Source organism: Hypanus sabinus, chromosome 10, assembly GCF_030144855.1.
Source record: "Hypanus sabinus isolate sHypSab1 chromosome 10, sHypSab1.hap1, whole genome shotgun sequence".
NCBI classification, from domain to species: domain Eukaryota; kingdom Metazoa; phylum Chordata; class Chondrichthyes; order Myliobatiformes; family Dasyatidae; genus Hypanus; species Hypanus sabinus.
Genome location: NC_082715.1, coordinates 34,750,969 through 34,775,198, shown reverse-complemented (window position 1 = coordinate 34,775,198; position 24,230 = coordinate 34,750,969). Strand labels below are relative to the sequence as shown.

General features: G+C 41.3%; 1 protein-coding gene across 1 annotated transcript in view; it reads left to right on the top strand.

Annotated features, from left to right (window-relative positions):
• Window positions 1–24,230, top strand: part of blk (BLK proto-oncogene, Src family tyrosine kinase) — a 75,863-nt gene that overhangs the window by 32,917 nt on the left and 18,716 nt on the right. Inside the window, exons 4-9 of the mRNA XM_059981644.1 lie at window positions 5,530–5,620; window positions 8,708–8,806; window positions 10,677–10,780; window positions 11,926–12,075; window positions 12,163–12,315; window positions 23,458–23,637. Of these exons, the coding sequence (XP_059837627.1) occupies window positions 5,530–5,620; window positions 8,708–8,806; window positions 10,677–10,780; window positions 11,926–12,075; window positions 12,163–12,315; window positions 23,458–23,637 (777 nt within the window). The remainder of the gene's footprint in view (window positions 1–5,529; window positions 5,621–8,707; window positions 8,807–10,676; window positions 10,781–11,925; window positions 12,076–12,162; window positions 12,316–23,457; window positions 23,638–24,230) is intronic.

Sequence of the window (24,230 nt, the reverse complement as noted above, 5' to 3'; positions counted from 1 at the left end):
TTTTGCCAGCCTTTGGCTTTTTCTGGTTTGTTACTTTTTGTCTGATCTACCCTTAATAAAAATTGAAATGTGACATAAAATATTCACGTGTGCGATGTAAAATGTAAGTCCCAGGGTGAAAACCTGGAACCGACATTTCTGATGCTGCCAGAAGTTACTGTCTGTGAGTCTATGTTGCCCAAGGAGTGACAGTGCAAGGAATCAGATACTGAAGACACCTGGAGGCACCTCCTCAGGGCTTCTGTTGAAACAAGGGTACATGCAGTACTTTCAACTGGGTTTCCTTTCCCACTTAGCAGCCTGTCGGGTAATGCCATGACTGTGATGTTGGTGACCCACATCCATCTTATCTTCTACTATACGATGGGTGATCTCCTACACTATGCTACGATCCAGCTTACTTAGTTCCAACTAATGGAATTCCTTTGCAAAATTACAAACTGCCGGAGGAATGCTCAGGACGTATCTGTGGAGGCAAAGGGAAAGTGAATATTTTAGGTCAAGATTGAGAGTGCAGAGGAAAGAAGGCCAGTATAAACTGGTGAGAGGGCTGTGACTGGCAGGTGATAGGTGGAACCAGGTGTGGAGGGGCACGATGGACAGGTGGAGCCAGGTGTACGATGGGGAGGGCTGAACGTGGGAGATTGGGGTGATAGAAATGGATAAGTAATGAAAAAAAAACATTAAAAATGGGCTATATGGAGCTAGTGGTTGTGGAGGGTGGGGGGTGGAGAAAGATACAGAGGGACAAAGTGATAAATGCGGGCACTAGAGATGTTTGAATTCGTTTGAAGTGTGCAAACTGACTGGCAGCGTTACACATTATAGAATTCACTTCTCTCAGGTTCCTATCAATCATAACTAGGCAAAAAGTTTGCAAATAATTGTGGTATTTAAAACGTGGGCAAAGCCACCTGTGCATATATATAGTTCAAGGCTTTCACAGTTTGCTCAAGTTGTGCCCTTTACAAAACTGAGTACACAGCCAGATTGAGGTTAAATGAATCTACTACTTAAAGGTAGTTTTATTTTTGGCAAGCTTTTCAGCATGATCTAATTTATTAGGAAAACATTTTCAAAGTTTATTCTTGTCAATACATTGTTAATATATTATGAAATAAGTTAAGCTAAGAAATAATTTGTGGCTATTTTAAAAGTAATTTTCGGTGATATACAGTAAAGTAGTTACAGGGGGAAGACTGAACTTATTGAAAAGGGTGAGCAGTTTTAAGTTCCTGGGTGGGAACGTCTTTGAAAATCTATCCCATGCTGAATATGTTGTTGCAATTACACAGAAGGTCTGACAGCAGTTATATTTCATTAGGAGTTTGAGAAGAATTCATATAATGTCAAGGACATTTGCAAATGTCTACAAATATACCATGGAGAGCGTTCTAACTGCTTGCATCACTGTCTAGTATGGAGGGGCCACTGCACAGGATTGGAAAAAGCTGCAGGAAGTTTTAAACTCAGCCAGCATCCAGGGCACCTTCACAAGGTGATGCCTCAAAAAGACGGCGTCCATTATTAAGGACCCATTCACCCAGGACATTGCCCTCTTCTCATTGCTGCCATCTAGGAGGAGGTACAGGAACCTGAAGATACACCCTCAACATTTCAGGAGCAGCTTCTTCCTCTCTGCTATGAGATTTCTGAATGGACAATGAACCCATGAACACTACCTCAGTGTTTTTTTCTCTCTGTCTCTGTCTCTGTGTGTGTCTGTCTCTCTCTCTCTCTCTCTCATTAGTTTTTTATTATTAAGTAATTTGCCATGGAACAACAAATTTCACAGCATATGTCAGTGATGTTAAACCTGATTTTGATTCTGATTCTGCATAATTTTTGTCATAAACCCTTTGCAAAAATGTGGGTAAGCACTACGCTCAGAATAGTCTTGATACCATCAGAGAGAACATGCCCTCACAATCCATTAGCAATACAATGAATCATAATCTTTGGGTTGTGGGCAAATATAACAAATAAATTGTCAAAAGTGAGGAAGATTCTTAATGGTCTATGAGGAGAATTGACAATAAACTTAATTTTATGAACATCATAAAAATACTGGTTCAAAGAAAGTCTTTTCACACTTCATCTTAATAACATACCAGATTGTCTGGATGTCAGTTGTACTTCCCTGCTATGCATTCTTCTTTTTAAACTAAACGTTCTGTTCATTTGAAATAATATGTATTTCAAGTTAGACTTTTGTGACTGATACTTTTGTTAATCTAACACTATCACATCTTCATGTTGTTAATCCAGATACAATTTTTCCCATGTAACTGTACACATCCAGAGTCCAATCTAAAGGATACAGAAAGAGGTTAAAAGTTCTGGCTGGGTTTGCACTTTCCGTCAACCAGTGGTTCCATAGGCCTGCAGCCTTCAGCTTAACATGTCTAGGGCTTCCCTGCGTGTAAGTACAGGAGCTGCTTGCTCTTCACATGATGGTAAAATAGACTCAACACCATAGAGTTGAACAGAGTCACATAGAACATCACAGCACATTGCAAGCCCTTCAACCCACAATGCTCTGCTGACCTTTTAACGTACTCTCAGATCATTCTAACCCTTCCCACACACCCTTCTCTTTTGCTGTCATCCACGTGCCTATCTAAGAGTCTTTTAAATGTCCCGAACGTATCTGCCTCTGCCACCACCCCATGCACTCCCCACTCTGGGCAAGAAAAAAACTTACCTCTTATATCCACCTGTACTTTCCTACAATCACTTTTAAATTACATGGATTGGAAATAACGTCTCCTCCTCGCTGACAATCAACACTGGCACTCCTCAAGGAAGCATGCTTAGCCCACTGCTGTACTCTCTCTACACCCACGATTCTGCGGCTAGGCCCAGTTCGAACCATCTATAGCTGTTATGATACTGACGTTGCCAAGGTGGCGTGGCAGTTAATGTGATGCCACTACAGTTCAGGTGTTCCAGAGTTTAGAGTTCAGTTCCAGCGCTGTTCTGTAGGGAGTCTCTGTACATGTTCCCTCTGGAATGCATGTGTTTTCCCTGGGTGCTCCGGTTTTCCCCTCACAGTCCAAAGGTATGCTGGGTAGGTTGATTGTCCTGTGGATTAGCTAGAGTTAATCAGAGTTATGGGGTTAACGTGGCGATGTGGCTCCAAGGGCCTGAAGGGCCTCCTCCGCACTGTATTGCTAAATAAGTACAGTACTGTGCAAAAGTCATGGAGAGGTAACTAAGACTTCTGCACAGTACTTTATTTGTCAGTGTGGAGCAGAGAGTGAGTTTGTAAATCTGATGGGATATTGGGAATAGCAAGCGTAGGAGGGGTGTGGGACATGTGGCAGTGGCAGAGAAGGAGTGCCAGGAGTGGAGGGGGGAGTGTGGTGGCAGACACACCCCACCCTGAGACACCAGGCAACGTCATTTGATTCCAAACAGTTGGTGTATTGATCATTACAGAATGTTTCCAGTGCTTCCCACTCCCTCCCCCTTTTCCCAACCATGATCCCCCTCTCCCTGCCCCCTTCTCACTCTCAGCCCTCAATAGAGACGCATCAGATTCAAGTTTATCATCACTCACATGTCATGAAGTTTGTTTTTTTTAATGGCAGCAGTACAGTGCAATACATAAAATTACTACAGTACTATGTAAAAGTTCTAGGTGCCCTAGCTATATACATGTGTCTAAGACTTTTGCACAGGACCACAAATAAATAAATAAATGCCAACAACACAACTATTGTTGGCAGAATTTCAGCTGGTGATGAGGAGGCGTACAGGAGTGAGGTAGATCAGCTGGTTGAGTGATATTGCAACAACAAACTTGCAGTCAATGTCAGTAAGGCCAAGGAATTAATTGTGGTCTTCAGGTGGGGGAAGTCAAGGGAACACACACCTGTCTTCATCAAGCAATCAGCAGTGGAAGGAGCGAGCACCTTCAGGTTCCTGAGTGTCAACATCGCTAAAGCTCCATCCTGGGTCAAACATATTGATGCAATTACAAAGAAGAAACAACAGCAGCTTTATTTCATTTGGAGATTGGGGAGAATCAAAGACAAGTGCAAATTTCTACAGGTGTACCTTGGAGAGCGTTCTGGTTGCATCACCATCTTGTATGGAGGGGCCACTGCGCAGGATGAGGAAGTTGTAGACTCAGCCAGCTCCATCATGGGCACTTGCCTCCCCAGTATTGAAGGACCTTCAAAAAGCAATGCCTCAAAAAGACAGCACCCATCATTAAGGACTCCTATCACCTAGGATGTGGCCTTTTCTCATTGCTACCATCAAGGAGGTGTTACTGGAGCCTGAAGGATCACACTTAATGTTTTAAGAATAGCGTCTTCCCCTCCGCCGTCAGATTTCTGAATGGACAATGAATCCATGAACACTGCCTCACTATTTTTTCCTCTCTTTTTGCATGGATTATATAATTTAATATTTTTATAAATATTTATTGTAATTTGTGAATTTTAAGATCAGGTATTACAATTTACAGATGTTGCAAAACAATAAATTTCATGACAAATGCTAGCGATTTTAAGCCTAATTCCTGCCCTGGGAAAAGTCTCTGGCTGTCCACTCAATCTATGCCTATCAGGTCTTGTACAGCTCTATCAGGTCCCGCTGAACCTCCTTCGTTCCAAAGAGAAAAGCCCAACCTATCCTCATAAGACATGCTTTCCAATCCTGCTAAGTCTCCTCTGTACCTTTCTAAAGTCTCCACATTCTTTCTACAATGAGGTGACCACATCTTTGTTTTAACATTATTTTAGTTTTTGGTCACAATGAAGTATTGTAATGTTTTTAAAAGTTCTGTACTAAACATAGATTTAAATCTATTTGAACTGTTTTTTTCATTTCTCTCTGATCATCTGTGATTGGTAAAAAGAGTTCCAGCAGCCTTTAATAGCTCTGAGCTGTCAAAGGCCTTCTAGTCATTCTGAAGTGGAGGCTTGGAATCTGGAGTCTGAGGCCTAGTTTCTTTTAGTGGCCTATCCTGCCTTACAGGACACCTCATGCACAATTTTCCACATCCAAAACTGAGTGCAGACAAGCGGGCCGGCACTGCAGAGGCCTAAACCCAGGACAATCTAGTCTAACAGTGAATTTATTGTCAATATTGTCAACACTTGTTTCAACCAATGAACTGGCTGTTTCATGAGGATGAATGTTTCATGAGGATTAATGTTTACCAAATAAAATCAATTCACACAATTAAAAGTTCTGTTTTAGTAAGCAAAGGAAACTGAAATTAAAGTTTTCCTCATTGAAACATGGTCAATTTTCTAGAAAACTTGCGGTGAATGAAGGATAGTTTATATAAATTACTTCCCAAAAACCTGCCTCAGCGGTTTGGATACCAAGCATGGGTGACAATAACCGATTATCTCTCACGGGCTGACTGTGGAGCTGTCTCCATATGCAGGCAAACAACTAAGATGAGGCTGCCTTTTTAGTAAACTAGAAACTAGAGCTGCTAACTACAAGCTGGGCTAATTTTCCAAATACTTACTTTAACTCATTATGTAATGCCTTTTCTTCCAGCAGCAAAGACATTTGTTGCATTATATGACTATGAACCAGCAAGCGAACGTGATCTGGGATTTAAGAAAGGTGAACGCCTTATTGTGATATCAGAGTAAGTAAATACCAATTGCTCTTTCACATTAACTTGAAGCATCTGCTTCCAGATATGCACTCAGTATTAAAGTTATATTTCTTATTCACTTTTATTGACATTAGCTAAGTAGACTTAGTTACAGAAAATTCAAGCCTGTGATAATGCCCTCAAACTCAGTTACAACATTGTGCATGAAGCCTGATGTGGGCAGTCTGTGCCAGTATAGAACTGCTGATTTCATAGTGGTCACCTTACGTCAGGGGTTCCATATGCCATGGACCAATGCCTTTAGACAAGGGGTCTGTGGACCCCAGGTGGGAACCCCTGCCTCCTATACACATGTTTGATGCTGCTTTAATTCACTATGTCAACAGATGTTATTCCATTTTTATTTATTTATCTTTGAAATGTGGACATTGCTAGGGATCAAATCACTTATTATCCATCCACTTAGAAGATAGATTCAAGTCAATCATATTGGTGAGTCTGAAACCTCATAAAAGGAAGACCAGGTCATTAGTGAACCGGAAGGTCCAGCAGTGTCATGCTGATCATTACTTTAATTCCGCTTCTATTTAATTACCTGTACTTGAATGTAAATTCTCTCGTAGGATTGCTCTCATGTCTCTGGTCTAGACCGGTGGTCTGAACCACTGGACTAGTAGCTTAATCCCTTGCTACATCAAGTTGTAGTCAGTAAAACTTTTCAAAGTTGAGTACTTGTAGTTAGTTTTATTTCTGTTAATGATCAACTTGATTCGCCATTTCCGTCATGTATTCCCGATACATGGAGGAAGTACACAGAATTGCTACGTATGCCAAGTATTTGCTGTGGTGTGTTGGTTCGGGTGCAACATGCAACAAAATCACCAACGGTCAACAATTCAACAATTATAAAGAATAAAAAAATTATATAAAAATGAAGTTGGAGGCTGAAGTACAGCTGGAATAAAATATGCTTAAATAAGGACACACCTGGGTCTGAGGCTTCCATTGGTCATGGTTATTGCATCCTAGCTGTCTAGATACGCAAGCCTGGGTAGTACGATATGGTGAGCAAGCTGTTGCCCATGTAGCAAGCTCCCCCTCTCCACACATCTGATGAACCCAAAGGAACGACAGAGACCCATACAGTTTGGTACCAGCAGCGTTGCAGGAGTTGCCAGTCAATGTAGGAGTATCTTAGGGACTCCAGCTCCAGCTTTTTCCCTCAGGGTTTACTCCTTAAGCCTCCCTTATGAGTGGGTATAGCCACAAGGCAGAGGAGGTTTGAAATCTCCTAGATGAGCTGCCAGCCACAGCTGATAAGCCCCAGTGGCCTGAAGCGACTAGTTTGAAGTCGCCAGTAACCCATCCTTGACCTGTCAGTAGAAATGGTTCCACTGGGCTTAGTAGCTAAGCCACACATAAAGGCCAGGAGCTCGTCTTGGTTGTCAGAGGCGATTTAGGGCTCAGGGCATTGGGAGCATTTAATAGGCAGTGGGAGCTTCTCCGCATCACTACCCCTGGCTATAACAACCTTAAGGAACCAAATATGGAAATACCAGCATGCATTTACAATGTAAGCAGCATTATAAGGAGTGGCTTAAAGTGTTTACAGTGTTACAGTGCAGTGTAGACAGGAATGGGGGGGGGGGTTGCTAACTAGAATGGTTGATCAGATTAACTGGCAGGGGTAGAAATTCTTAAGATGGCATTAAGTTTTTTGTTTTGTTTTTAAACCTCTATACCACTTCCCAGAAGAGAGCTTTTGGAAAACTTAATGTAGTATCCTGGTCTGGATGCCCTGCTCACTTAAGGAAGGTGAAGCTTCTCCCATAGCCTCTCCTTTCCGGGTGTAGTGATCACCACAGGACCATTGTTTGGCTTTTCTTTCAGGAGGTCACTTGCATATGGCCTCTCCTACACTACTGTGCCCATGGCAACGCCTTAACATGGTGTGCCTGTTCTTACTGAGTTTGCTATGTCATGGTGTGACCGAGTGTCCAGCAGTATAACTGGGTGGGTAGGTTGGGCTCATCAGCCTTGGTTGGCAGTCAGCCTAGGAGAAGGACGACTCTGATTCCAAATCTGGTTAGATGGGACTCATTAGCCTTGCCAGGCAGACTGTCTAGGAAAAAAAGCTCCAATATTCGACCTACAGCCTTGCAGTCATCACAGCTCGCTATGCCGTTGTGAAACATCCTCTGGCTTAAAGAGTGGAATCGGTTCTGGCACACTGATAAATCTAGGCAGCGCAGCCAGGAAGACACAAATATCTTACAGCATTGGAGGAGGGGGGCCTCTATAGTCACCAACAATTGTGCCGTCGCTCCTGAAGACTCTTCTTTCCTCCTGATCTTCACAAGCAACGAACCAGTCATTGTCACCTCCATCATCATCACCACTGGTATCTGCAGTGATTTTTCCTGCCTGTTTCTTTGTCCTGGACACATACAAGTCCTGCAGTGGTGGTTAAACTACACTAATGTCCTTTTCTGCTGACTTGACAGATTGCTGTCGTTTTCATATATTGGAAAAGGATGCTGTACCAAACCAGACAGTAATGGCTGATGTGAAAATGTAAATCAATGATGATTCATTTTACTGTACTTTAATACATTATTTCCTTATGTAGAATAAGTACAAAGAAAACCTAACTTCTGAGATCATACATATAAAATTGTAAACTGTGACTGGACTTGAAATAATAAATGGAGGAAGAAAGACATGAAATTTCACACCTAACTTGAAATTTACATGAGCATGAACTTGCCTTGTGTGAGGAAGTTTACAAAACAACAGTTTACAGAGCAGCTCACAATTCAGTCCAGTGGAAGGGAAAATTGCCTTATAAGGAGAATTTTGTACAACAGAGTTGATTTAATGTTCCAAATATAGCCTGTGTCAGACACTTAAAGTGTTTGAAAATGATGCCGCTGGGTTATTTTCGCACAACCACAGCCATCTACAGAAAGTTCTTCTGTAGCAAGTGTAAGAGCAGCACACAGTGATTGTATGTTGATAGATAATCTAGTAATAACTGTCAGTATTTTTACAGTTGCCTGATAACTGACCGGTTCTTATTGAATTATTTAATTCAATTAAATAACATTTAATTTCTAGAAAAGGAGAATGGTGGAAGGCAAAGTCCTTGGTCTCTGGCAAAGAAGGTTATGTTCCCGGTAACTTCATGGCAAGAGTGGACACAATAGAAGTTGAAAGGTAATTCAAATTTTATTAATATTCATATTCCAGACTTTTAGTTCTTCATGTTTATTCCGTGCTTTCACAAAACTACCTGACCCTCCACCTATCTTTGTACTGTCCATAAGCTTGGCCATAAAACGATCAATTCTATCATCCAGATCACTGACATATAATTTGTAAAGAAGCAGTCCCAACACCAACACCAACCCCTTCAGAACACCACTTTTTACTGGCAACCAAACAGAAAAGACACCCTTTATTCCCATTCTTTGTCTCCTGTCAGTCAGCCAATCTTCTGACTGTGCTAGTATCTTTACTGTAATGCCATAGATTCTTATCTTGTTTAGTAGCCTGGTGTGCAGCATCTTGTCAAAGGCTTTCTGAAAATCCAAGTAAACAACATCCATGGACTCTCCATTGTCCATTTCTTTGGAGAATTCCAACAGATATGTAAGGCACAATATCCCCTTAAGGAACCCATGCTGACTTCGGCCTTATTTTTCATGTGCCTCCAAGTATCGCAAAACCTCATCCTTAATAATGGACTCTAACAGCTTCTCAATATTGAAATCAGGCTAACTGCCTATAATTTTCTATCCTTTGCCTCCCTCCCTTCTTAAAGAGTGGAATGATAGTTGCAATTTTCCAGTTTTCCAGAATCACGGTGCTTCTTGAAAGATGACTATTAATGTCTCCATAATCTTTTCAACTGAGGTTATGCCTCAGTCATGGTCACTGACAAGAAGTGGACCTTTTGTATTCCCCCAGCAATCAGTAGCATCAGTCTTTAACATAAGAACATAAGAAATAGGAGCATGTGTAGGCCATCTAACCCATCGAGCCTGCTCAGCCCTTCAATAAAATCATGACTAATCTGACCATGGACTCATCTCCACCTACCTGCTTTCCCCCATAAGCCTTAATTCCCCTACTATGCAAAAATCTATCCAACCTTGTCTTAAGTATGTTTACTGAGGTAGCCTCCACTGCCCCATTGGGCAGAGAATTTCACAGATTCACCACACTCTGGGAAAAGCAGCTCCTCTTCAACTCCATCCTAAATTTACTTGCCCAAGCTTTGTGGCAAGTAGCCCTCTAGCTCTAGTCTCACATACCAGTGGAAACAACTTTCCTGCCTCTATCTTATTTATCCCTTTCATAATTTTATGTTTCTATAAGATCTCCTCTCGCCCTTTTCTAACTTCTTGCTGCACACGTACACAAGCAAGCCTTTTGTAAAATGTGTTCAGGGTCACATGGAGCTCTCTGCACATCAGATCTCTGCAGTCTCTCATCACTTGTGTAATATGGTCTTTTTTAACTTTTACACCAAAATGGACTGTTCCACATTTCCCAAATCATTCTCCTTTCACTCAAACTTCTCCCACTGTCTAGATCCCTTTACAACCACTTTATGACTTCTTTGCAATTTGCTTTCCTACCTGCTTTTGTACCCCTTAACGCCTTTCATCCAAGTTTTTTATACAAGTTGTAAAAAGCTGAGGCACTAACACTGATTGTTTTGGCGCACCTCTCATTATATCTTGGCGACTAAAAAAGCTTGGTTTGCGCCTACACTCTTCTCCTGCTAGCCAGGCAAACACCTATCCATACCAACGTTTTACCTCCTACACCATGGGGTTTTGTTTCCTGTAGTGATCTTTGATGTGGCACCTTTTCATATGCCTTCTGGCAAATGCCAAGCCCAGGCTGTTCATAACCTTTGTGAAAACTCCTGTTGTCTGCAGAGATTGTTAATGCAAGCAGTTACCTATATGAATACTGGTGATCAAGCTGAACGTTTTCCATTGCAGAATGTAGGTACTGGCCCAGATGAGGCAAATTAAACAGCTACTAATATTTTTTATTATTTACAAACTTGCAGTTGGTTCTTCAAAGGAATAAGCCGGAAGGATGCTGAGAGGCAGTTGTTGGCTTCAGGCAATAAATCGGGAACGTTCCTAATCCGGGAGAGTGAAACTAGTAAAGGTTGGTGTACGAATCTGTCTTCGGAGATTAACAGGTGACCCTTTGATGTGAGATTTACTTCAGAAAGAGTGCCACAGGGTGAATTTTGTTTTACAGGATGCAGCTGAAAAAGGGAGCTTATGAATTCTGTCATACTAGATCATGCTGATTAGATGCTGAAGAATAAAATGAAAAAGCTTTAACTCCTTGAGAATGAAAGATATGTAATTGTTTGGGATCTTTTACCTTTCTGTCATTCTATTTTTACAGAATTACAATTTCTTTTCTCCTATTATAAAATTAAACTACTTGGTGATTTTCTTTGAAATTATTAAAAAGGAATCTTTTCAAACCTCTTGAATTAGAATCGTTAAAGAGATTACGGGAAACTAAGCAATTTACTGCGTCTTTCTTATGGATGGAAACAAATAGTCACAAAAGTTTTTATGAATGTCCGTTAACCATGGTTGTGCACAGTCAACTTTATTTAAAAGTTGTAGAACTGAAATGTGTAGCTTGTTGGTTTGAAACATTCCAGTGACATGAGTTGGTAATTCAGGTCACTTGTGCTGGTTTGACTAAGTGCAAAATTTCAGTGTTAATATAGTTGAAAAGTAGTTTCAAATGCTCTGGTTCAAATGCTTCAATTTAATAGCAGAGAACGTATATAGTATACAACCTGAAATTCTTGATCTTTGCAGACATCCACAAAACAGAAAAAAAAACTCAGAGAATGAATGAGAGAAATATTAGAATCCCAAAGACCCACCTGCTCCCCCTCCCACACACAAGCAGCAGCTAAGGTACAACCCTCCACCCACTTGCCCCAATACAAGCGCCAAGCCCCCATGCCGCCATGCAAGCAACAGCAAAGCCCCCAAGGAGACCATGATCTAGAGTCCATCAAAAGAATTGTTCGGCACAGCTTTTTGGGCCGAAGGGCCTGTATTGTGCTGTAGGCTTTCTGTGTTTCCAAAAAATCTACTGTCCATCCCAAACACTTCGACAGCTCAGGCAGGGTCTCTCCCACCAATGATATCTGGGTGCCGTCAGCTGACAGAAAGTGGATTACTGTATACAGTGTGGGCAAGCTCTAGCTCCTTCAGTTTCTAAAGCTTTGCTGCCTATCTGTGACCTTTAACAGTTTCTTTTACTCTTTTTTTGAGGTTCCTTTTCGCTGTCTGTGAAGGACAATGACCCTAAATATGGTTCTGTAGTGAAGCACTACAAGATAAGACTACTTGATGATGGGGGTCATTATATCACTCCGAGAGCCACATTCCCCAATTTACAGAAATTGGTTCATCATTATTCAAGTAAGTATGAGCAACATTAGTAAAAGAATTCCATTTTAGTCATAATTGATTGCCGTATATGTTTGTAATTTTACATTATGTCTTCAGAAAGTTCAGATGGACTGTGCCAGCGTCTGACTAAGCCATGCCCCATGCAGGTTCCTCGAAAGCCCTGGTGGCCGGATGAATGGGAAATCCCAAGAGACGCCCTCAAGCTTGGAGCTAAACTTGGAGCTGGGCAGTTTGGGGAAGTTTGGATGGGTGAGTACTGAAATCAGCAAGATTATTTGGTGACAAAACTTCAGCTCCTCACTGGCTTCTAGTGTTGAAGAGTGCTGTTTTCAGATTCAGTGGGTAGGAGTCCCTCTCGTTCTATTCTGCCAATAGCTATCAGAGGCCTGCAGCAATGTGATGGTAAAGATTGATACAAGCATTGGGACAAAATTCAAAGTAAGTTTATTATCAAAGTAAATATATGTCACCGTATATAACCCTGAGATTCAATTCTTGCAGACATTTGCATTAACTGCAAAGAAACACGATAGAGTCAATGAAAAACTGCACAACAAAAATGGACAAACAACCAATGTGCAAAAGATGACAAATTAAGCAAATGCAAAAAAAAAGCAATACATATTGAGAAAATGAGTTGTAGAGTTGTTGAAAGTGAGTCCATTGGTTGTGGAATCAGGTCAGAGTTGAGGTGAGTGAACCTGATGGTTGAGGGGTAATAACTGTGCCTGAACCTGGTGGTGTTGGGCCTTCTTGAGAAGAGAGCCTGGATGGTGCTAGATTGTTGTGCTGGACACTAATCTGCATTGAGACTGGATGTATAGTGGAAACGGTATTTAGGATCAACCTTGCACACCATAACTATAATCACATCAACTGCAGAAAACCACCAGAGCCTTCAGCCCTCTGAGGGAATTAGCACTTGAACATGATGCTTTTCCTGCGCCCTTTGGAGAGGCTGCCTGGCTTAGAGGGCCTGTGCTATCACGAGAGGCTAGGTAAACTTGGGTTGTTTTCTCTGGTGCTACTGAGGCTGAGGGGAGATCTGACAGAGGTTTATAAGAGTAGACAGGGAGTATCTGTTTCCCAGGGATGAAATGCCTAATACCAAAGGACACGCATTGAAGGTGAGGGGTGTAGGTTCAAGGGGGATGTGAGTGGTATGGTTTTTATTCAGAGAATGGTGGATGGCTGGAATGCATTGCCCAGTATGGTGGTAGAGGTAAATACTTTAGAGGCTTTTAAGAGATGTTTGAATAGACGCATGGATGTGAGGAAGATGAAGGCATATGGACATTGTGTAGGTAGTGGGTTTGTGTTTGGGTGTTTTTGCTTTTTACCTGGTTCGCCACAACATTGTGGGCCGAATGGCCTGTCCCAGTGCTGTACTGGTCTACGTTTCACGTTCAAACAAGTAGAAAGCCCATTATCTGCTTCTGAGGCTTCAGCTAGCCCCAGCAGAATCCCAGATCACTGGAGAGGTATCACCAAAGCTGTCTGGATAAAACCATCTCAGCAGCAAAGCAGCTTCAGAGTTAGCGTTGCTCACAGACACTTAATTTTTCTAACGAATTGAAATAATTTGGAATAAAAACTGTCATGTCAAAAACCATGATTTTAATTACCTAAATAATATTTTAAGCATAGTGCAATTCATACTTTTAAGAGTTAGTAATCAAGCATGTTTCTCGAAGTTCAGTGAGTGGACAAAGATCTGTCAGTTGGGGTATGATGTGGAGAGGATGCTTCCTCTTGTGAAAGAGTGCAGAACCAGGGGAAACTGTTCCAAAGTCTGAGTTATCAATTAAGATAACATTTTTCATGCAAAATCAGTGGTGCAGATCACACGAGGAGTGTATTTGTCTCCAATATTTTGCAACCCATTCGATCTGAAGAATGGCTCAGCATACCAAATCCCCAGGAATGGAACCTTGCTGTTCCTCTGAACAGGACAGAAACAGTCATCTAAATACATTTTCATTTTTATCTATCTATCTATCATAAACAAAAAGATATGAAAAAAGCTGCAGAGGATTGCAGACTTGGACAACTCCACCATGAGCACCAGCATCCCAACCATTAAGGACACCTTCAAGAGGCGGTGTCTCCAGAAGCTGACAGCCATCATTAAGGACCCTCAACATTTGGGTCTTCTCATTGCTACCCATCAGGAAGGAGGTACAGGAGCTTGTAGGCCCACTCACAAAGTTTTAGGAACAGCAAATAGATAAATTGATATATCTTTAATCTGGAACAACTTCTACCCCTCCGCCATCATATTTTGAAAGGTTCATGAATGCTGCCTCACTATTTTGTTTTCTTGTTGTACTATTTATCAATTTTTAAAATTTATATCTATCTAACTGTAACTTGCAGTAATTTTTTAAAAATGTATGGTGCTGTACCGCAGCCACTAAACAAGAAATTTCACGACATGTATCTGAGTATAAACCCGAATCCAATTCTGTTTCTGGTCAACTTGTGGAATAATTGACAAGGGTAGTAGTGATAATTGTAGTCAGCAGATAATAGTTTTGATTAAACTTTCTGATTAATGATAGATCAACTTACGCTTCAGCATGTAATGGGGATGATCTCATTAAAGTGCAGTTGTGGCTGGGAAGTTGCAGCTTCTGGGAGTACTCACTGGGGCTGTGGACCCCTTGTCCCCGTATGCTCTCTTGTGATTTCCCTGCTCCAAGAAGCTTTCTAAAAGGAACACAATATTGGAAACTGACCAGCAAGGAAAAAAGGAATGAGGTAACAGTGGGCTTATAACTGCAAGGAGTGTTTAAAAAAAATTGTCTATAAACTCATTCAAAGTCAATAGCGCTAAGGACTACTGAATTTCATTGCAGTCTAACTTTGAAATTCATTCCATAGTCAATGGGAGAAATTGTAGAGGCAGAATTTTAACATAGCAGTTGTTACTAAACATACTAGACCAGGGAGAAATCAGATGGTCTTTGACAAGGGCTGAGAGTTGCAGATGTTTCACAAACAATCTCACAATCTTTGATGCTGTTGACTAATGACTTTCAGTCACGTGTAATATGTAATATATTGGTTACAGACAGCCATATGTGTGATCTGCAAACTGATAAAGTTCCCTCTCAAGCTCTCTTTGGAGACAGTCTATCTACTGATATCTTTTATAAATCCACTGACTGTCACAGTTGTCTTGAATATACTTCCTCCCACCCAGTCATTTGCAAAAATGCCATTCCTTTTCCTCAGTCCCTCCGTCTCCGCTACATCTGTTCTCTGGATGAGGCTTCTCATTCCAGAACAACTGTGTTCTACTTTAAAGAAAAAGGCTTTGCTTCCTCCACCACCAACACTGGCCTCACCCACATCTCTTTCATTTTGTGCTCATCTGCCTTCATCCCATCCTCCTGCTGTCACATCAGGGATAGGGTTCATCTTGTCCTCACCTATCACCCACAGCCTCTGCATTGGCACATAATTCTCCATAACTTCTGTCATCTCCAATGGGATCCCACCACCAAGCACATCTTTCCCTCCCCCCACATTCCAATTTCCACAGTGGTTGCTCCCTGCGCAACTCCCTTGCCCACTCGTCCCTCCCCACTGATCTCCCTCCTGGCATTTATCCTTGCAAGTGGACCAAGTGCCACACCTGCCCCTACACCTCCTCCCTCACTACCACTCAGGATCCTAAACAGTCCTTCCAGGTGAGTGACACTTCACTTATGAGTCTGTTGGAGTCGCGTACTGTATTCGGTGCTCTCAATGTAAGTGAGACTCGAAGTGGATTGGGAGATAGCTTCGTCGAGCACCTTCACTCTGCCCACCACAAAAAAGCGGGATTTCCCAGTGGCCACCAATTTCAATTCTACTTCCCATTTCCATTCCGCTATGTCAGCCCATGGTCTGCTTTACTGCCATGATGAGGCCTCACTCTGGTTGGAGAAGTAACACCATGTATCCTACATGAGTTTTTGAACTTCAGGTAATTGTCCCCCCCCACCCCACACACCTCTCTTTCACCACTCCCCATCCTTGTTCCCCTCTCACAGCTTCTCTTCTTACCTGCCCATCTCCTCCCCTTCCCTTTCATGGTCTTCTGTCATCGCCTATCAGATCCTCTCTTCTCCAGCCCTTTATCTCTTTCACCATTCAAATTTCCAGCTCATTACTTCACCCCTCCCATCTTCCAGTTCAACCTATCACCTGACACCTTGTACTTCTTCCCTCTGCCCTCTTACTCTGAATTCTCCCCATCCTTTCCAGTCCTGATGAAAGGCCTTGGCTCAAAACGTCAACTGTTTATTCCCATCCATAGATGCTGCCTGGTCAGCTGAGCTCCTCCAGAACATTGTGTGCATCTCTCTAGATTTCCAGCATCTGCAGTACCTCTTGTGTCTAGGTTAAAGTATGCAGTTTATAGGATGTAGCAGCAGTTGGAAAACTCATTGTGAGCTAAATGGAATTATCTAGACATAGAAGCATGTGAATTGGAAGCAGGGTTATACCAGTTAGCCATTCACATTGTTCTTCCATTTAATAAGATCGTAGTGATTCTGACTACCCACATAAGTTTTCACCCCCTTGAATATCAAGAATCTATTTATCTGTGTCTGACAAATAGTTCAAAAACTGTTTCTACCACCGTTTGAAGACAAAGTTCCAAAGTCTCCCATTGAAAGAAAAATAACCCGCTGATTTTGCATGAAAAATGTTATCTTAATTGATAACTCAGACTTTGGAACAGTTTCCCCTGGTTCTGCACTCTTTCACAAGAGGAAGCATCCTCTCCACATCATACCCCAACTGACAGATCTTTGTCCACTCACTTAACTTCAAGAAACATGTTTGATTACTAACTCTTAAAAGTGTGAATTGCACTATGCTTAAAATATTATTTAGGTAATTAAAATCATGGTTTTTGACATGACAGTTTTTATTCAAAGTTATTTCAATTCGTTAGAAAAATTAAGTGTCTGCGAGCAACACTAACTCTGAAGCAGCTTTGCTGCTGAAATGTCCATCTATGTCTGTCTACCTCTATGTTCAAGTATTTTAATGCTCTTTTGGCTGCCCTCCCACCCAGAACTCTGCTGCTCATAAAACCCATGCTAATTTAACTACATTGGCACCAAACCTAGTATTATCTCAGCATTAAGATCCTCATCTTTATCTGTGAGTTCCTTCAAATCCTTGCCCCTCTCGAAATTGGGAATCTTCTCAGTAATATAACCCCCAAGGGTCTGTACACTCTTCCAACACTGCCCTCTTGCACCTTCCCAGTTTTCATTTCTCCATCACTGGCAGCTGAGATTAGCTGATAACAACCAGGAGTTTTGTGATTCCCTTCTAAACCTCACCCCTTGCTACTCTGTCTCATATTAGACATTCTTAATATCCAAACACTTTTACTCATTCCAGTATTTCTTTGTGGTTCAATATCACATTTCATTGGATAATGTACTGTTGTGCGTTATCCAAAAATCTTGGGACATTTTGCCACTCTGATGTTGCCATGTACAGTATTTCCACAAGCTATTATTTTTGCAGCATATTATGAAAAAATAAACTAGAGCACGAATTTTGATGAATCTATGCTTACATGGATGTTCTATTTTAAAGTTTCCAATTTTTTTTCCTTTAGCCCATAAGTTATTATTTATTAATTTACCTAAAAAATCACATTAGTTTGATTAATGATGAGTTCGATATACTGTAACTAGATTTTCAAAAAGGATAATGAATATTTAAAATTATTTGTCCAGAGGGATCATCAAATCTAATAAGTAATTACAATTGGTACATTTGATAAAAGCTTTATTTAATAGATATTGAAAGAGAAGTCTGCATTCCTTATTTATACACTAGACCTGGGTAGAAAGATTGGAATTATCTTTTTCAGATCAAGAAATTACTGTTAATAAAAGAAAATGTTGAATATACTTTATAGGTTAGATAGAATCTGTGGAAAAAGAAACAATGCATTTTCGGGCTGGCGAAATTTTCATCAGATCTGGAAAATGAGACTTAAGTTTTAAGCTGCAAGATGGCAGAGAGGGCAAAAAACAAGGGGCAGATATCAGAATAACCTGTATGACGGGTGATGATAAAAGACACTGAAGGGCAAAATGGAGATGTCAAATGAACTCTACTTTCTTAGAAGCTTCCACGGATTCGTCCTCATCTAAAATTTTGACAAAGGCACACAGTGGAGAGTATATCGACTGATTGCATCACAGCCTAGTATGGAACACCAATGCTCCAAAATGGAAAAAGCCTACAAAAGATGTTGGGCACAACCCAGTCCATCACAGGAAATGCCCTCCCCACCATTGGAAAAATTCATCTGGTCGAAATGCAAAATAACACAGATTCTGGAAATCAGAAATTAAAAAAAAAAACAGGGTGCAGTAGGTCAGCAAAGACTGAGGGGCTGAATTGGTAAGTTGCCTGGACTCACTATCCGTGGCTCCCACCTCTACACTCACCTGGACTTCCTGATTTCCATGTTGGGAATCATACTTCCAATCACTATTTCAATCTGAGAATCCAAGTACGTTCAGGTTCTGTTGTTCATCATTGTGTGGAACAAGTGAGGGAGTTAAATACCAGATGAAGTGTCACATGCGCCTGTCACACTGTTTGTCCTGGATATACAGAAGTACACCTCAGTCCAGTACCTACTGGCAAGCACACTGAATTCTGCTAGTTCCTTTTAAAACTGCCAGCCTTGTTTCACCCAGTGTAAGTGGCCTTTGAAGGCTTGGCTTTGGACTCTGCCAGAGCTAAGGTGGATGATCTGAAGAGCCGAATACCAAACCTTGCTGCCCGAGCAATGATGGTCTATAACACCAAACGGGGGAAACCGTACACACAGCTGATGGTCATAATAAGAAATTTCAAGCTGATTTGGTTGCAGTAAGGAAAGATCAAGATGCACTTCATACCTACCTTACAACACTTCTTGTGACATAAATACTCTTAGGCTGCTGCTGTTGTCCTGCTGAGGGGGACATTATAACCAGCTAGTAAACAACTGAGAGGAGAAAGAGCTCTATATAACTACTTACGTAGTTATAGCTTTGACCATTTTTAAAATCAAATACCACCCTTTATCCTTTTGTGTCTGATATTATTTCCTGTGCTCAACAGTGTGGTGTGTCTTTTTTTTAAGCATGTGCCTGGAAATTTGAGATCTCAAAAACCACATCTCTGTCACAAATGAATGAGTATCATTTGTGGTGTCTTGGCCCGAGTGCCAGATATTTACCTCGCCTATGTGGTAGTTGATTCAAGTATTTCCACGATGGAAAGCAAAGGAAGTGCTCGGCTGCCTGGCACTTTTGATGGACAGGATGCAGCACAAAGTTTGTTGTTATCGCCAGTGAGTGACAGTTAAAATGAAATGTTTACTTGGCTGGATTTGCAAATGTAGACTTGAAATGGTTGAGTCCAGAGATTAATATCTTTTTTAAAATCTCTTTGGTGATTCTAAACAATTTTTATCAATGTTTTAACTTTCTCATCATGCCTGTGAATCTAACCCTTTTAACTATGTGGGGAAAACCAAGCCTAAGCAATTAACAGTGTTACCTCTGTTAGATCCCTGTTTATTTACCGATCCTTGGGGTTCTTCTGGGTGTCAAAACTGGTGAGCAGATTTAATTCCAATATTTCAGTTAATTTTAGGGTACAGATGTACGAATACCAAGCAAACTAAATAAACAGCTGAGAAAGATACTTTGAGATAGGAGAGATGCTTGGCTTCATTATTCACTACGGAAAAAGGATCTTGGCGATTGTAGGGATGACTTACAGTGGATTGAAAAGCTTGAGCGTGTAGATATTAAGAAAGAGGATGTGCTGGAGTTTTGGAAAGCATCAAGTTGGATAAGTCTCCCAGGCTAAGAGATGCACCCAGGCTAGTGTGGGCAGTGAGGGAGGAGATTGCTGAGCCTCTGGCAATGATGTTTGCATCTTTATTGGGGACAGGAGAAGTTCCAGAGGATTGGAGGGTTGCAGACGTTGTTCCCTTATTCAAGAAAGGAAGTAGAGATAACCTGGGAAATAATAGACCAGTGAGTCTTACCTCAGTGGTAAGTAAGTTGATGGAAAAGATCCTGAGAGGCAGGATTTATGAACATTTGGAGAGGTATAATATGTTTCAGAATAGTCAGCATGGCTTTGTCAAAGGCAGATCAAGCCTGATTGAATTTTTTGAGGATGTGACTGAATACATTGATGAAGGTAGAGCCGTAGATGTAGTGTCTATGGATTTCAGTAAGGCATTTGAAAAGGTACCCCATGCAAGGATTATTGAGAAAGTAAGGAGACATGGGATCCAAGGGGACATAGCTTTGTGGATCCAGAACTGGCTTGCTCACAGAAGGCAGAGTGGTTGTAAACGGGTCATATTCTGCATGGAGGTCGGTCACCAGTGGAGTGCCTCAGGGATCTGTTCAGGGACCCCTTCTCTTCATGATTTTTATAAACGACCTGGATGAGGAAGTGGAAGGATGAGTTAGTAAATTTGCTGATGACACAAAGGTTGGGGGTGTTGTGGATAGTGTGGAGGGCTGTCAGAGGTTACAGCGGGACATTGATAAGATGCAAAACTGGGCTGAGAAGTGGCAGATGGAATTCAACCCAGATAAATGTGAGGTGGGTTCTTTCTTAATATCTACATGCTTAAACTTTTCAATCCACTGTAAGTCATCCCTACAATTGCCAAGATCCTTTTCTGTAGTGAAAACTGAAGCAAAGATTTCATTAAGTATCTCTGCTATCTCCTTTGGTTCCATACACAGTTTTCCACTGTCACACTTGATTGGTCTTATTCTGTCACGTCTGATCCTCTTGCTCTTCACATACTTATAGAATGCCTTGGGGTTTTCCTTCATTCTGCTCGCCAAGGCTTTCTCATGGTCCCTTCTGGCTCTCGTAGTTTCATTCTTAAGCTCCTTCCTGCTATCCTTGTAATCTTCTTGATCTCTATCATTACCTAGTTTTTTGAACCTTTTGTAAGCTTTTCTTCTTGACTAGATTTTCAACAACCTTTGTGCACCACGGTTCCTGTACCCTACCATTCTTTCTCTGTCTCATTGGAATGTACCTATGCAGAACACCATGCAAATATCCCTTGAACGTTTGCCACGTTTCTGCTGTACATTTCCCTGAGAACATCTGTTCCCAATTTATGCTTCCAAGTTCCTGCCTGATAGCTTCATATTCCCCTAACATCAATTAAACACTTTCCTAACTTGTCTGTTCCTATCCCTCTCCAATGCTATGGTAAAGGAGATAGCATTGTGATCACTATCTCCAAAATGCTCTCCCACTGAGAGACCTGACACTTGACCAGGTTCATTTCCCAATACCAGATCAAGTACAGCCTCTCCTCTTGTAGGCTTATCTACATACTGTGTCAGGAAACTTTCCTGAACACACCTAACAAGCTCCACCCCATCTAAACCCCTTGGGAGATGCCAATCGATATTTGTGGCAGGGATGAAGGAACTGAGAAAAGGGATTACCATGTTTGCAGGAGACAGTATGGGAAGAGGAATTGTCATGGGAATCAATAGGTTTATAGAATATGTTGTCTAACAGTTTGTCTCCTTAGGTTTGCAGGAAGGGTGGAGGGAAGAAATGCTAAGCAATTAACATGTAGAACATGAGCTGCAAAGTCAGTTCAGCACTGAGGCAAGGGAAACCAGTCTAGGAGCCCAAGAGCTGCAGGGCAATAACTGTGCCCAAACCTGGGGTTTGAGACCCAAGACTCCTGCACCTCCCACCCAACGGTAGTAGAGAGAAGAGAGGGAGATGGGTCAAACTACCAGCAGACAGAGCTGAACATTGGCTTGTTTCCCATTCTCAGGACTCAATGCTTTAATCTGGCTCGATGCTTTTGGTGCGAAGTGATGGAACTGAAACATTCAGTCTGTTTCTCTTTCCATAGATGCTGCCTGGCATACTGAATCTTCCCTATATTTTTGGTCTTTTATTTCATACTTCTGACATCATAGTTGTTGACTTTCAATTGCTGCTAAGTTATGGACCTTGGTACTGTCATGAAAAGTTTCAGATACATTGATACTTTGAGAAAGATGTTCCTGTAATTGTTGGAGAGACAAAGAAATGGAAAAAAAAAACTGTTGAAAAACTGAAATGGAAGTAAAGCTATAAGATACCAATAGCCTGTAATGTGCTGTATATTCTGTGTAATTTTAAATAGTTCTGTAAGTTTCACTTGTCATTAGTTTGTTAGCTCTTTCTGCCTCATAAAAATGCTCTGTTGCCACAGATCAGATTCAGTATTGATTAGACTCAAGAACATAGGACATTGAACATTTCAGCTGAGTGCAGGCCACTTGGCCCATGATGTAGCCTTACAAGCGCACTCTGAGATCAATCTAATCCTTCCCTCTTACAGAGCTCTCCATTTTTCCTGTTGAACCACTCTGTGCTCTATTCTAATCTATACAATGAACTTATTGCTTTTCACAAACCTTACAATCTCCTACTTCACGTTTCACCACAAAATGTTGTGGAAACAGCCCAGTCCACCATGGGTAAAGCTCTCCTCACCATTGAGCGCTGTCGCAGGAAGACAGCATCCATCATCAAGGACCCCCACTGTTCAGGTCATGTTCTGCTCTTGCTGCTGCCATCAGGAAGGTGGTAAAAGAGCCTCATGACTCAAACCACCAGGTTCAGGAAGCATTATTTCCCCTCAAATCAAAGGGGATAACTTCACTTGTCCCATTACTGAAATGTTCCCACAACCTATGGGCTCACTTTCAAAGACTCTTCATCTCGTGTTCTCAATATTTATTGCTTGTTTATTTATTACTATTATTTCTTCCTTTTTTGTATTTGCACAGTTTGTTGTCTTTTGTACACTGGTTGAACACCTAATTGGTGCAGTCTTTCATTGTTGACTCTACTACGGTTATCATTCAATTATGGATTTATCGAGTATATCCAGAAGAAAATGAATCTCAGGAATACACATGGTGACCTATGTGTACGTTGATAATAAACTTATTTTGAACTTTGAACAGCCCCCAAGGTTTTTTAAAACTTTGTATAATCTCTGAACAATCTCTGGACTCCCAATGAGTTGGAGCATATTGGGACTGCACTCCTGTTTTGCCTGAGTCTCTTGCAGGAGCATACGGCACCAATATTCCATCTGGTTGGGATCACATTCAAACCTGGCATCTAGTGGCGGCGCTGTACTGCTTTAACTCCATCACAAATGCTGTGCACTATTTTGACAAGATCTGTTTCTGTTTGTGTAATGTTTAAAGGAGATGATTTGAAAATCCTTGGGGATGAAATAAATAGTGTTACAATACGGGATTTGATTTTCAGTGCTGTCTCATTTAATTCTCCATGCAGGTTACTATAAGAACAATACCAAAGTTGCCATTAAAATGTTGAAGGAGGGCAGCATGTCTCCACAGGCTTTTCTGGAAGAAGCCAACCTTATGAAGACACTTCAACATGACAAGCTGGTGCAGCTGTATGCAGTTGTGACAAAGGAGCCCATATACATAGTGACTGAATTTATGGCAAAAGGTACAGTAATTAAGGTGTGGATTGTAAGTTCGCAGATAACATGAACGTTGGTGGTGTTGTAGTGAAGAGGGTAGTCATAGGTTACAAAGAGTTACAGACAGGTTGCAAAGCTAGCAGAGAAGAGCCAGATGGAGTTTACTCCAGAAAAGTGTGAAGAGATGCACTTTGGGAGATTGAAATTGAAGACAGAATACAAGATTAATAGCAGGATTCTTAGCACTGTGGAGGAACAAATGGAGTCCAAGCCCATTAATCTCTCAAGTTGTCACATAAGTTTGTAGGGTGGTTAAGAAGACATGGAGGATTATGGGTTGTGTAGGAGGGAGGGGTTTATATAATGTTTATATAATGACCTTTATTAGTCAGGGGGATTGAGTTCTAGAGCAGTGAGTTACAGTTGCAGTTCTATAAATCTCTGATGAGGCCACACTTGGAGTATTGTGATCAGTTCTAGTTGCATCGTTATGGGAAGGATGTAGAAGTTTTAGAGATCCTGCGTGGACATACCTTGTGTGGAAAGGTTGAGCAAGCTAGGGCTTTTCTCTTTGGAGTGAAGAAGGATGAGGAGTGACTTGATAGAGGTGTACAAGATT